Source organism: Pezoporus flaviventris, unplaced genomic scaffold (genome assembly GCF_033815535.1).
Source record: "Pezoporus flaviventris isolate CSIRO_AGI_PZ_B2104156 unplaced genomic scaffold, CSIRO_AGI_Pfla_v1 ptg000007l, whole genome shotgun sequence".
In the NCBI taxonomy this organism is placed as follows: domain Eukaryota; kingdom Metazoa; phylum Chordata; class Aves; order Psittaciformes; family Psittacidae; genus Pezoporus; species Pezoporus flaviventris.
Window position 1 is genome coordinate 18,270,512 of NW_026892555.1, and position 15,320 is coordinate 18,285,831.

Genomic DNA, 15,320 nt, shown 5'->3' on the forward strand with positions numbered 1-15,320 from the left:
GACATTCAGCTACTGAAAGTTTTCCTGTGCTTTTATATAATCCTCCAAAGTGTAATTCTTCATAATATCCTTCACAGTAGCATTTAAAATCTAAGTAAGCTTTTTTGCAATATAAGCTTAGGATAAAGACTAGGCACTTGAATTCATTTAGGTCTTTTTCGGCAAGGATAATGCAAGATGCCTTTTGTTTTTCATCCCTTGAAAATGGCTGAAGAAGCATCTTTTACAGCTTCCACTGGGCTTTCAAAAACCAAAAATCCACAAAAGGATGAACAAATACATCCTATGTATTCAGCAGAGTTATTAAATGAACAGCAACAATCTCCATGTGTGCTTCTAAGTAAACTCCAACTTCTAAATAAACTCCAACTCAAGTTTATTTTTACATATATTTAGATTTATTTGCTATACATCACTGTGACCTTATAGTACTTAAAATCCAATACAGGATTTTTTTTTGTTGTTGTTGTTGTTGTAATAATCAGTCTTAACTCCACAAAGACAATAATACTGCTGTGGAAGACCAAAGGGGAGAAAAGCCATTTCATTTTATTTACAGTTCTTTATTTTGTAAACATTTAGTCTACACATTGTACTAAGTTCTAGTAAGGATAAAGAGCTATACATAGAGACAGGAACAAAGCCCTGTATTTCTATTCATGTTAAGCATTAGCATATTATAGATGAAACATCTGCCCTTTCTCATTCCCATAGCAGTAAGCTATCTTCAAATAAGTTTTTAAAACTTTCCAGAGATGTAAATATTCTGAAGTAATGTACAACTACATCTACTTAAGCCAACCCACTTGGCTTTTATTCCATTTCTAGAATAATTTAAAGTGCTATAAGCAACCCGTCCATCAACACTTTTCTATAATAACAAAACTACTTTGAACATTAATTTACAAGATAATATACAATGTTCATCTGAAATAGCTGAAATTTCAGCACAAAGTCAGTCACTGTCACACTTAACAGCAATTTTTTTGTGGGTTTTTTTTTGTATTGTTTTGTTTTGCAGAACACAGAATAAAAGCTTTGAAACAAACAGTTCTGTTGAGCTGTTATTGCCACAATGGCTTATCATTTTTCCTACAAAAGTGGACAAGAGCTACTGGAACTGGATTCTAGCCTGTCATTATTTTTTTTTTGAGGTCACATGACAGTAAGTTTGCATATTCCACAAGTCTACTGAATTACAATATTGTCTATCTATAGTACATTATCTCATTTTAATCAGAGCTGGTGCTAACTGTAAATTTACAACATAGACCCACTTAAAAACATCACGACTATTTGTTTCTTTGGACAGGAATAAGCTATATTCTTGGAGTTGATGTGCTACACAGCTACAACAGTATAACAGTATATATCTGACACTTTATGTTGAAGAAAGATGCAGCTGTTTCTGTATTTTTAATGCCCTGCTATAGCTACAGATTGTTCACCCAGTTCGCTTACTTCAGCCTTTTAATTTTGTGGAACTTTGATATTCCCTTGCTATTTTGTAAGTCATTGCCGCGTAGCTCAGTATTGTATTTGGCCCAAACCTGCAGATTATTAACAGCATGTGCAAAACACTCTTTAATACAATCAGCATGCAGCTAGAACACATATTAACCGACTTTTTTTCTAAACATGAACAATAAACAAGACAAGTGGCACTGTTGACTTTGGATATCTTCTAACTTAAGCATATATGTACTGGTATGTGCTAATGAATGCTAGGCTTCTCATCTCTTTGTGGCACCATATGAACTAGCCCATCATTGCTCTGGCCCAATCCCTACAGTACTGACGCCAAATACCCACACACAGCTTTCTTCTTATATCGGTTCACAGAGGGCAACTTCATTCATAAGACTTAATTTGGATACAAAAATAATAACCTATATTCAATGAAGCAGCCCCCTAGCAGGATTGTAGAAAGGTGTGTGTGGGAAACCTGGGAGGCAACTGTAATGAGGATATGAATATTTTGTAGGCTGCAAGGTTTAAAGTAACTGATGTTAATCTTTAGTCCATGTGGTCTCTATTTTGTAAAAGCATCTACAGCTTAGAAAAGTTGGACAGTATATTACAGATGTGAGGGCATGAAAAAGGGTTTGCTATTTAAAAACAAGAACTAGATGGCCACGCTGAAAACTTAAAAAAAAACCCAGGAAGGTAAAATGGTGTGTTATATTGCTCCTAGGGATTTTTGAGCTGCACTGATTAATGTCAGGTTTGGGACAACACCCTGTAGAAATAGTTAAATACTCATTCGAAAGCCCATATTTCTATGTCTTGAATAATGAAGTCTTCTTGCTTAGAAAGTGTGTGATTCCCAAATGTTTTACATGAATGACTTCTTCCATGGTAGAGATCACCATCGAGCCAAAGAGCAAACTCCCCTCTGCAAGACAGACAACATATTAAAGCAAGACCGAGGGAGTAAGCATTAAACTTATGAATGTATCTTTCATTCAGCATTCAGGAACAAAAAGGAACTATGGAACTCTTTAACACAAATACCTCAGAGATGTTGATAAATTTCAAGCTGCAAAGGCTTTTTTTAATTTTTCTTTTACTATTTATTAATTTGGGAATATCCCTTGTTCAGATATGCTGAAATAAAAAAAAACCTAACCAGAATTCCTCAGTTTTCAGCCTCTTCCATATGTATTAAGAAAAAGGCATTACAGTACTCTTAAATGTGAAGAGAACACTGATAAATAAGGGAAATACCCTAGAAGCTTATGCACTTGAATGGATGAGGGAAAAAGGGATTACACAACATATGATTTCTGAAGACTCTGGCATGTCTTAGGATGGCACAATTTCAGTTCAAGCCTCTTCTAGTTACATATAATTTTCACATTTGCATACCTTCAAAATTAGAATGTGTCTATTCTAAATATACCAAGACAACCACGCAAGCAAAGATTAAGCAAAGCATGCAAGGCATCATAACCTTGGAGGGCTGAAACTTCACGCCACAGTATGCTGAAGACAAACCTCCTGTTTAAGTTTGCTCAACACAGGAAGCTGAACACCTGACATAGTAAATCCTTCTTGGCTAGAAGAATCCTAAGCTATCAAACTGAAGACAATTCCAAATTTTCTTTTCAAAGGTGTGCAGACATGCACACTTTTGAGAGACTCTTAATGACAAAAAGAAATTATAACTTACCCTCCTCCACCAAAAGCAAGGGAGTCCATGTCTCCTTTAATGAAGAACATGTTGTCTCCAGTCCATTTGAAAACCTAATAAAAAAACCCAACAACCAATCAGAACAGATTAGCAAGTTAAAATACCTGAACTTTTCATTTCAAGAAAAATCAAACATCAATTAGAAAGACTTGGCTTCAGTACAATGAAAGAGTTGGGTTAAGTTTTTCCACTATGCAAACACTACCAACCTACCGTGCACTTACAGATTCTGTGACAGTACTAGTATGATGACTTTTTTAGGCCAACTCCTAGATTTTTAAAAGTTATTTACTGTTATGATTTATTCAGTAATTATTTCAAGATAATGCATATGGAAAGAAAAAAGCAAAGGCATACAGTTATTATTACTTACCTCAAAATCTGGACAAAAAGTGAACATGAAGGTCTCCCCAGTGCCATAAAAACCATCACTGACTTTAAATGGTTCAGATGCTAATGCGCCAAAAACCTGTGAGAAAAATTATCCAAGAGAAAATACTTAAAAAAACCCTACACAGCATCTGAGACTCTAATAGCTGACAAACACATCAGGTTGTAAATGCTGCCAAATTTGGAATTTGCTACAGGATAAGCACCTGTATGGTGTCATGGTTCCAAATGCATTGATTAAGAGATGGTATGGTGCTCTGTGGTGCAATAAAGTAAGATGACAATGATAAAAGAAGTAAGAGAACTCTTTCTTGAACAAAAGTGAACACAGTAAAAAAAAAAAAAAAATCAAAGGGATAAAAACTGAACTCTGGAAATTCTCAGAAATAATGTATGTATTTTTAAAATTTCAAACCAAAAGGTTCTTGCTCCTCTTCCACTTCAACTAGGCTATTTTCAGCAAGTTCCTAGCTCTGAGTTACTTTGCATTGCAATTTACTCATTCCAATACAGGTATCGCGGTAAGCACTGTTTACTCTGTCTTACAACAGACTTTAACTAAGCCTTTGCTGGGTAGTAAAAGTATTTACAATATTCAGGAATAAGAACATTAGAGCTGTAAGTGCCAGCTAGTACTTTGTACTCCCTTTCTCTTGATAGGTCACCTGCCTTCACACAATTTTCCTACCTGTCCATCACTGTCTTTGATAACCAACAGCACAGGCGTGTCTAGTCCCATCATTGTTCGATACAAAGTCTTCAAGCTCATGCCATGCTTTGCAGTACTGTAGACAAGAGTCCATGGATATCCAATGGTCCGTGGTGGAAGAGACTTTGTGAGCTGTTAACAAGATTGTAACAGTGCTCTTAATGTAACACATAACAAGTTTAAGTGCAAAGGATGCTTGGTCGCCAGTTCTTGTGCCTTTGAATGCAGTCAGCCTTAATCCAAACCTTCAATAAACACATTAAATGAGATGACTTTGGACTAGACAGCAAGAACTGCAGTGAAAGCCAAGCTGTTTTCAAGGAAGAATGAAATAAAAGTAAAGACACAGACTAGTATTGTCACAGTGTACTGAAAGTTCTGATAATACAGAAAGCAACACTTTAGATACAAATTGTGCTGTCCTTCTGCACTTAAGACACACACAAGACTATGCGGCCAGATGGGACCACCCAAGGATTCTAAGGGAGCTGGCAGAAGCGCTCATAGAGCCCCTTGCCATCATTTATCAGCAGTCCTGGATAACAGAGGAGGTCCCAGTTGGCTGGAGGTTACCAACTCATCTGGAGTTGGCTGGAGGTGCCACTCATCTACCAGAAGGGCCAGAAAGAAGACCTAGGAACTATAGACCTGTCACAGTCTGACCTCGGTGTCACAGAATCATAGAATAGTTAGGGTTGGAAAGGACCTTAAGAACATCTAAGTTCCAACCCCCCTGCCATGGGCAGGTTATGGAACAGAGCACCCTGACTGCCATCAGTGGCACTTACAGGACAACAAGGTGATCTGGGTCAGTCAGCATGGGTTTATGAAAGGCAGGTCCTGCTTGACTAGCCTGATCTCCTTCTGTAACAGGGTGACCTGCTTAGTGAGTGAGCAAAAGGCTGTGGGTGTTTTCTCCTTAGATTTTAGTAAAGCATTTGGGAGGATTTCTCACAGCATTCACCAGGAGAAAATGGCTGCGCAGGGCTTGCATGGGTGCACTCTTCCCTGAGTAAGAACCAGCTGGATGGGCAAGCCTGAAGAGTGGTGGTGAATGGAGCTAAAGCCAGCCGGCTGTTAGTCACAAGGGTTTTTCCCCATGGCTCAGTACTGGGGCCATTTTTGTTCAGTATCTTTACTAATGATCTCGATAAAGGGATGAAGTGCACTCTCAGGAAGTTTGCAGGTGATATCAAGGCTCTGCAGAGGGATCTGGACAGGCTGGATCAATGGGCCAAGGCCAATTTTATGAGGTTCAACTAGGCTCAGTGCCAGGTTCTGCACTTGAGTCAAACCAACCCTATGCAATGCTACAGGCTTGGAGAAGAGTGGCTGGAAAGCTGCTTGGCAGAAAAGGTTCTGGGTGAACATGAGCCAGCTTGTGCCCACATGATCAAGAAGGCCAATGCTATGAGACAGACACTGATGTGCTGAGAACATTCAAAGAAGGGCAACAAAACTGGTGAAGAGTCTGGAGCACAAGTCTTATGGGGAGTAGATGAAGTAATCTGGGGTTGCATAGCCTGGATAATAGGAGGCTGAGGGGAGACCTGACTAGTGAGGTGGGTGTCAGTCTCTGCTCCCCAGTAACATACAATAGGACAAGAGAAAATGGCCTCAAGTTGCACTGGGGAAGGCTTATGCTGAATACTAGGAAAAAATTCTTCCACAAAAATGTTACTGAGCATTAGAACAGGCTGCCCAGGGAAGTGGTGGAGACACCATCCCTGGAGGTATTTAAAAGATGTGCGGATGTTGCACTTAGGGATGTGTTTTAGTGGTGGACTTGGCAGTGTTAGGTTAATGGTTGGACTTGATCTTAAGGGTCTTTTCCAACTGAAATGATTCTGTACTATTTAATATCACACAAGGTCTTCCTACTAGCATGTTTCACACTATGGTCATGGCATTTGTGATATATTAGTGTACAATACTAAAAGTAACAGATGTAAGTTAATACCTTTTCAATTTGTTCTGGCTGTAATAATTCACTGGGATCGCTAAGATTTGGCCGGAATGCTTCAGGCTCCAGGTCTGTTTTGATATTTGTCTCCTCTTTTGAACTGATGTCTTCTCTTGTTGTTATCTACAACAAGAACAATAATAAAGTAAGTACTTGCCATTCTATTAGCAGGGCAGATAAATTTTGTAGGTTTAAAAATCATGCATTTGCTGATTTGGTTATGCAACTCCTTTAGAAGTTAAGAAATACCTTAGATTTGACCTGACCAAAATCTGCACCATTTCCAATAGCAAGTCCATGTTCAACTATATACTAACAATAAATTACAGTCACCCACTCACAGAAGAAACCTATGGTATTATGTTAAAAAAACAAAATGAGTCCTCACATGCAGCTGAAGGCCTTAAAGTGCTTCTCAGAGGTCAGCTTACAAAGTTCTTGCATTTTAATACTGACATAGCATTCACATTAAATCCAATTAACACGCCCCCCCCCCCCAACAGAAAAGAAATTGAAAGTTCAACGTATTTCTCAGTTGCTTCTCATTCAATACTCTTTTAAAGAGTACTTGCAAAAGTTTTCAGATATGTAGTAGACACATGGAAAGCCTGCTGTCAAGTATTTTGAGTAAACCAACTGAATGGAGCCTATTTCTGCTCCATAAGCCCATCTGCTGGAGTACTTATGGGAACCAAAGAAGAAAGAATTGAGAAGGGGAAGCAGCAGTAATACTTATCCTGCATAGTGAGCACTATGCACAAAGATCCATTCATAGTTTAAAATACCTGCCCCAAACATTTGCCCTACTGAGTTGCTGCAGATCACCATAGTGGAGGCAGCAAAAGACCATAAAACTCATCAAATATCAGCTTCCTACCCCACTCCACATCCACTGTCCACTTCACCACCAAGGTAAAGTGGACAACTAGGCTAGCTAAGACCCAAACAGGTTTCCTTCTGTAAATCTTGCTGCAGGAATATTTGAAACTTGCTATGGAGACAGTCAAATCTGACAGAGGAGGAGGACAAAGTGAAGGAAGTTAGTAACTTAAGCCACTGCAGCAAGACTTATTAAAATGTTGAGAGATTTCCTGAGGAAAAATAAAAGAACAAGTGCATCTGAATAAATTATCAGTGAACCAAGTTTCACTGAAAGTCAACAGACTGTCCAAATTATTTAAAACCTGAATCCTGAGAATGTCAAGAAAATACCTGCCAAAACCACCTGCGAACTCCAGAATAACCACCAGTGTGTGCCACACACATCGTACTCTAAACATACAGAACACAACTACAGTATTTCACAATGCCACCATGATAAACTTTACCAAGCTCTTATGAAGACAACTTTCTTAGCTTAAAAAAAGTAAAGCCAAATCAAAGAAGACCCTGAAATACAGATAGGAGTATTTTAACAAATACATCCACCCAAGCAAAACAAACAAAGTCTATGCACTTACCCATACAGCTTCAAGTACAAAAAAGACATCACTATAATGAAGTCTGTAGGCTATCTCTATAAAACATGTTATTTCATCATACAACTCTTTTCCATGTTAAATGCCTTTCATTCACCATACACTACTGCTTCAGCTCCAGAAAAGTTCAGCACAGTTCACTTGTACAGCAAAAAAGCTTATTCCCTTTCTTACTCTCTAATTCTGATTAAAGTGCTCCATGCAAAACATGAATAATTTGGATTGAAGTTGTGTGGGGGAATTGTGACATTTAATGTTGTTGTGTTTGTTTTGTTTCTGTTGGACTTTTTTGCCTTTTTAAAGTTACTATTACAGTAAAGCAACTTTCTTCAATGAAGAACACTGCTTTGCAGAAGTGGACAAAGACAGATGTCTGTTCAAAGGTGTCTGTTTTGCAGAACATGGTGAAGTTCTGAAATTTGCAAATTTATTTATCACTAGACTTTGAAAGGGCAAAATGACCCATGAGCAGATTCCAGGAGCTTCAGAAGTTTGTAACTACCATGCAGTCTATACCAAACACTCTCACATGACCTCAGAGCAGAGAGTTTATAGGCTCTAGCTCAGCATATCACATTTCTCAAGGTGGCCTAAACCTTGAGTTTAGGCATTCCAGGTGAAAGGTATTTGGAAAGAGCTCTTCCAGGCTACTAATACAAGGATTCCCTAGCACCACTTGCCAGAAACAGATTTTTTTATTCTCAAGTGGGAATAAAAATCGTTTTGCTAAATTTATGATTCTCCCATACATGTGCAGCTTTTAGGTTCCCACTCATTAATTTGTGCAAAGCATTTACAAAACACTTAAAAACATATAAATACTGATTATTAAATAAGCAGAAATGATAGCTAAGAAAATGTTTTCTTACATGTAGTTACATAATAGGTGAAAAAAAAAAAAAAGCCAAGATCAGAGTCAAAAAACAGAACTGAAAAGCTTTTACAGTTTAAGCAGCCAATTACTACAGGAAAACAGAATACTCAATGCTTCTATGTTCTAAGCCATGCTTTCCATCAGTAAGTTATGGTGCGATGTATACAGCAACTAATAATTTTATAGTTGTCAAAGAACTAAGAAACACCTAAAGAGAATGCAAACATCAGTTTAAGTCTGTATCAGTAAACCTTCAAAACCCCACACTGAAGTACTGTTTTCAGAATGGTTAGTTCCATTACCAGCTCCACGTGTATGACCTTTGCTGTGTTGAACACTGTAGTTACCTGCTTGTATAATGCGAAGAATACTTACCTATTCCACAGAATTTGTGAAGCTTGCCAAGTACTGTGAGATTCTTGAAAGACTCCTATGTAAAATTAAACACCCATGCAATAATATTTTGGATCCTTCACCTCTTTTGCATTCTTTTTAGGAAAGCTTCTATCTAACACAGCACACCAATCTAATGCAGAAGTTAAAACACATCACTCCAAGTCAAGCAGTACTAAGAACAGCTTTTCAAATTCTGACAGAAAATTCCTGTTTGAAAAGTTGGAAGCAATAATTCTGTAATAAAATTGATTCCATCATAACATTGCACAATTAAAAACATTCAAATCAAAGGAATTTTCTGCTGGATCCTTGTAGTGTTGTAGATAAGACAAACCCACTGAGTGCAGGACTTGCCCTGATCAAAGACACTACAAAGAAAGGTGTTTTTGTATCTGAAGATGGGGTTTAAACTACTGAAGAGGGCACCTGGAGACGTCTGCAGAGTGTGCGCAGTTCTTCGCTATTTAGAGCATCGATCCTGCGGTGATACTCAGCCACTGACACTACCTGAATATGGAGACAGGAAGACAATAATTCCACTGACAGTTGAAGAAAAGTAAAAAGAAGGAAAAATAGTGGGAAAAAGTAATGAAGGGAAAATGTGCAATGGTAACACAAACAAAAACTGCCAAAAGATGTTTGTTTCTGCAAGGACAATGCGCATGAAGGTGATTTTAGACACATGAGTAGACACAGCAAAATTACAAATTAAACACTAATGGCACTAGCAGTCAGATGTATCTCACTGCTCTAGGATGAATACAGAACTGATGTAGGACCTCATAAAGTTACCAGTATCAGGATGCTAAATTAGAAGTCAATGAAGTCACATGCCTTAATCCAAACCCTTCAGCCTGAAGTTCTCCAAACAGTCTTTACACCCCAACTAATGAATCCTGTGAACCTGGTTTGCTTTACTGGATGAAAACTAGAAGCAAACCTCAGGCTTCTCAGCAGGTTCTGACTCTTCTATCTAGCAGTGAAAATACAGTTAAAGACAAGGAAGAAAGACTAAAGTTTAATAACTCTCAAATACCACCTCACAATATCTTAATCCTGGACTTTCTGTTCACCTCCAAAGCTTTGGGAGCTGCTCATCTGTCAACACACTAACTCCAAACAGCACATCCACTTTGGCAGGAGGTGTAAGCAAGAAAGCCTTTAGACAGAAAGCTCTAGAACATGCTGCTCTGGTGCAACAAGCTGTCTAAAGGACTACAGCAGTAATTTAAATGTAACTACAGCAAATAATGTGATTTTGAGAATGACTCAAAATCATCATTTGTATGAAAGCATCTTAAAACAGCCAGTGGAGAGATTAAATGGATGTCCCATGTAGTAAGAGTGTATTAAAAACGTCTAGAGCCTACCACAATGCATAGGAAGATAACCACAAGTCCAGGAGCTCCCCATCTACCTGCCCCTACTACAGGGAGTTTGGCCAGATACTCGCCACTGTCCCGAGTACAGAGCCCACAGTCATGCATGACTGGCTCTTGAGCAGCGATGATTCACTCTACCCCATGCAACTGCAAGGCAAGGAAAAAGGAATACTTGTGACATCTGGAGTTATTACTGAATAATCAGTAATTACACTCAATTTATTTCCACCATTTTCTACCATTCTCTTAAAAAAAAAAAAAAAAATCAAGAAAAAAAATCAAGAAAATTGTTGTAACTTGTGTTGGTTTTCATGTTCTCACAGTCAAACGGCTACAGGCAAAGTTTTAACAGTATTCCACTCAAGCATGTAAGTGATAGTGTAGTTTTATCCTTTTATTTGCTACAACAGTTTACTGTAAATTACATTACCAGCACCTTAGGTAATCCTGAAAAGCAATAATGTGAGCAATTAACGTGCTTCAGGGCAAAAAATATTCTGCTTGGGGACTTGGAATAGTCTGCCAGAGGACAATTCCAAGGGCTAATCAAGTTTGAAATGACATGGCATATATCCTTAGAGATCTAATACTACCTGCTCTCTTCATAATGGCAACACTGATGAGAAAACATGGGATGAGTCATTTGACTCTTGTAGTGTGAATGGCTCTCAGCTTGACTCTCCACAACAGCTAATATTTAATGAAGTAAGTCAAATTGAGAGTTTGCAAACTAATAATTCAGTCAATCAAGAGGCTTAGAATTCATCCTTTTGGAAAAACTTACGTTTTTAAGCTTTGTTTTTCTGAAAGTATGTCAGAGTACGTAACTCTTGCAGGCTATACTGGGAAAACCAGAAATTCCCAATACAGAACTTTTTTGTCTTTCAACAATACACATGAAAACAGAGTTACAATTGTTTGAATGCCCATGAAAGGCAGCTTGCCATGCAGAAGGTAACACATCAGCCCTTTCAGTCACTGGTCTTATCAGTGTGCTATAGATGGCCATAAACATGGAAACTGCTTACATTGAGGCATTCCCCTGCCAGTTTAACAAAGCCAGAGAGACCAACACAGGTGCCCAAACACCCAATTTGCTGACTGGGCTGCGTAATTGCTGCCCTCAAAGCAAATACAGCTAAACTTTCAGAACACAAGTGAGCCAGGAGGTTCCTCAATTGTGTGGAAGACAACTTCCTTCTGCAAGTAGTAGAAGAGCCGGCAAGGAGAGGTGCAGTGCTTGACCTCGTGCTCACCAACAGGGAAGGGCTCGTTGGAAATGCAACGCTCCAGGGTAGCCTTGGATGCAACGATCACGAGATGGTCGTGACTGTCAGGACAGTGAGAAGAATGTGCAGCAAGCTCACTGCCCTGGACTTCAGAAGAGCAGACTTTGGCCTCTTCAGGAACCTGCTTAGTAAGGTTCCATGGGATACAGCCCTAGAGAGCAGGGGGGCCCAAGACTCTTGCTTTATATTCAAGGATCACCTGCTACAAGCTCAGGAATGTTGTATCCCAACTAGAAGGAAGTGTAGCAGGTGGGCCAGGAGACCTCCTTGGATGGATAAGGAGTTGCTGAGGAAAATTCAAATGAAAAAACAGGCTTATAAAAGTGGAAGCAAGGACAGGCGGCCTGGGAAGAGTACAGGGATGTTGTCTGGGAAGCTAGGGACCAGGTTAGGAAAGCTAAGGCCCAGTTAGAATTAAACTTGGCTAGGGATATTAAGGATAACGGGAAGGGATTCTACAGGTACATAGCAAATAAAAAAACAGACTAGGGAGAATGTAGGCCCCCTCACGAAGCTCTCGGGAGAACTGGCTACACAGGATTTGGAGAAGGCTGAGGTTCTGAATGACTTCTTTGCCTTGGTCCTCACTGGCAAAGGCTTTGACCACACCACCCAAGTCTTGGAAGGCAGACACAGGGACTGTGAGAATGAAGAACTTGGGCCCACTGTAGGAGAGGAACTGGTTCGAGACCATCTTAAAAATCTGAAAGTGCACAAGTCCATGGGACCTGATGAAATCCATCCGCGGGTCCTGAAGGAGCTGGAGAATGAAGTTGCTAAGCCACTGGCCATCATATTTGAAAAATCATGGCAGTCAGGTAAAGTTCCTGATGACTGGAAAAAGGGAAATATAACCTCCATTTTCAAGAAGGGGAAAACGGATGACGCGGGGAATTACAGACCAGTCAGTCTCACCTCTGTGCCTGGCAAAATCTTGGAGCAGATTCTCCTGGAAGGCATGCTAAGGCACATGAAAATCAACAAGGTGCTTGGTGACAGCCAGCATGGCTTCACTAAGGGGAAATCCTGCCTGACCAATCTGGTGGCCTTCTATGATGGGGCTACGGAACTGATGGACAGGGGTAGAGCAGTTGATGTCATCTACCTGGAATTGTGCAAAGAGTTTGACACTGTCCCACACGACATCCTTGTCTCTAAATTGGAGAGACATCAATTTGATGGGTGGACCACTTGGTGGATAAAGAACTGGCTGGATGGCCACACGCAAAGAGTTGTGGTCAATGGCTCAATGCCTGGCTGGAGACCAGTAACGAGTGGCGTCCCTCGGTGTTGGGACAGGTCTTGTTTAACATCTTTGTCACTGACATGGACAGTGGGATTGAGTGTGCCCTCAGCAAGTTTGCTGATGACACCAAGCTGTGTGGTTCGGTTGATACGCTGGAGGGAAGGAATGCCATCCAGAGGGACCTCGACACGCTTGTGAGGTGGGCTGATGCCAACCTCATGAAGTTTAACCATGACAAGTGAAAGGTCCTACACCTGGGTCGGAGCAATCCCAGACACAGCTACAGGTTGGGCAGAGAAGAGATTCAGAGCAGCCCTGCGGAGAAGGACTTGGGGGTGTTAGTTGATGAGAAAATGAACATGAGCTGGCTGCAGTGTGCGCTTGCAGCCCAGAAAGCCAACCGTATCCTGGGCTGCATCAAAAGGAGCATGACCTTTGAAGGAGGTTGAAGGAGGTGATCCTGCCCCTCTGCTCTTGTGAGACCTCACCTGGAGTATTGTGTGCAGTTCTGGTGTCCTCAACATAAAAAGGACATGGAACTGTTGGAACAAGTCCAGAGGAGGGCCATGAGGATGATCAGGGGACTGGAGCACCTCCTGTATGAAGATAGGGTGAGGAAGTTGGGGCTGTTCAGCGTGGAGAAGAGAAGGCTGCGTGGAGACCTCCCAGCAGCCTTCCAGTATCTGAAGGGGACCTATAGGAATGCTGGGGAGGGACTCTTCATTAGGGACTGTAGTGACAGGAGAAGGGGTAATGGGTTAAACAGGGGAAATTTAGATTGGATATAAGGTGGAAATTCTTTCCTGTTAGGGTGGTGAGGCACTGGAATAGGTTGCCCAGGGAGGCTGTGAATGCTCCATCCCTGGCAATTTTCAAAACCATGTTGGACGAGGCCTTGGGTGACACGGTTTAGTGTGAGGTGTCCCTGCCCATGGCAGGTGGGTTGGAACTTGATGATCTCAAGGTCCTTTCCAACCGTAACTATTCTGTGATTCTAATTAACAAGTAGCTGAAACTGTCCCATTAGGAAAAGGAACGGTCTTATCAGAGCTGAACAGTGCTCCTGAAAGATAAGACTGGACAAAGCATAACGGTCTAAGTGGTTCTCTTCAACTTATGTTATCTACACCCTCATTATTAACTGTTAATATTAAATAAACACTAAGTGAGAAAAAGTTGAACACTTTTACTTTAAAACTTAATACACCCATGTAAAACCAGGTGAAAACTGTAAGCTTCACAAACATCATTTCTTGAGAGTCAAAAAAGTTTCACCTTTGAAGTTACAGGCTTTTTGATTGAAGAAAAAAAACTCAACAAAAATAATAATAAAAAACACAAACAGAAAAATCAACAAAACAGCTTATGCTAAGTTAATTTTATCAGGGCAGCTCCAATTCATCAGTAAATGGGGAGGAAGAAGAAAGGATCAAATTATTTCTGAAGTCTGTAAATATCTTCCAATGAAAATATAAGGTGCATTTATAAACTGAATGCTGTTATTACTATTTTAAGAGAAAACACTGACTTCCTGTTTCAGGGAATTTAGTTTGCTCCCAAAATGTTAAACACTGCTTGAATAAAAAACAGTACTGAAGAAGTCGTCTTCTCTATCTCAATTCTTCGGGACACACTGATTACATTACAATAATGCATTAATACATGGGGTTTACCACACTGGATAAACAGTCATAAGGTATCATTTTGAAAAAAAAAAAGCCAACAAAAAACAACCAAAGAAATCAAAACCAAGACTAATTTAATTTGTTAAATGAGCATGGCTGCAGAGCTAGCCATTTGCTGTCTTGTGTGGTTTTCAACCAGCTCAGCTTCCTGTCACTCCACTAGTGACAAGGAAGGGATGGTACAAAAGCTGGCTGTTTTAAGCAGGGAAGGGGAATCAGAGAATCACAGCAGTCCCTTGAATTGGCTGGCACTGCATTTCTTTTCCGCTTTCAGTACCTTTAAAACTGCCTGTCTCAAGCTGTTCTGCACACCAATTTGTTTTCCAGAGTAGGCAGAGAAGAACTGAGTACCTTACATGAGAGCAACACTCACCCTGTGATCAATATTGCCCCCACAGCTTTGCAAGATGGATGGTTAAGTATCTGCTGCAAAGTGCTCTAAGCCCACAGCACATGTACCAAGCCATAATTAACATATACTGAAGATATGTTAAAATATCTGCAGTAACAAGAATTAATAAATAAACAGCAGTCAAAGCCTGCAGCTCACAAAGAGTCACACTGGCTCCGGAAACCTTTAAAAAGCTATTTTTTCAAGATGGGAGAAATCACTAGTTAGAGCTATATGATAACGTCAGCAAGAGAACTAAATTTAACATGAGTAAACATTAAACAATGTTTAGGATGTTTGTGCAAAGAACCAAGAATAGGATTT

The 15,320-nt window shown here is 39.9% G+C and overlaps 1 protein-coding gene across 9 annotated transcripts in view; it reads right to left on the reverse strand.

The window, feature by feature from the left end:
• Positions 1-375: 375 nt before the first annotated feature.
• OXR1 (oxidation resistance 1) overlaps positions 376-15,320 on the reverse strand; it is a 220,386-nt gene continuing 205,441 nt past the window's right edge. For 7 of the 9 annotated variants that reach the window (XM_061447883.1, XM_061447882.1, XM_061447886.1 and 4 more), the window contains 6 exons: positions 9,430-9,510; positions 6,253-6,378; positions 4,272-4,424; positions 3,567-3,662; positions 3,173-3,246; positions 376-2,395 (listed from right to left, as the gene is read on the reverse strand). In XM_061447883.1, coding sequence (XP_061303867.1) covers positions 2,260-2,395; positions 3,173-3,246; positions 3,567-3,662; positions 4,272-4,424; positions 6,253-6,378; positions 9,430-9,510 — 666 coding nt within the window. In that variant the 3' untranslated portion in view covers positions 376-2,259. The remainder of the gene's footprint in view (positions 2,396-3,172; positions 3,247-3,566; positions 3,663-4,271; positions 4,425-6,252; positions 6,379-9,429; positions 9,511-15,320) is intronic. The other 2 variants (XM_061447887.1, XM_061447884.1) reach the window with 1 other exon arrangement.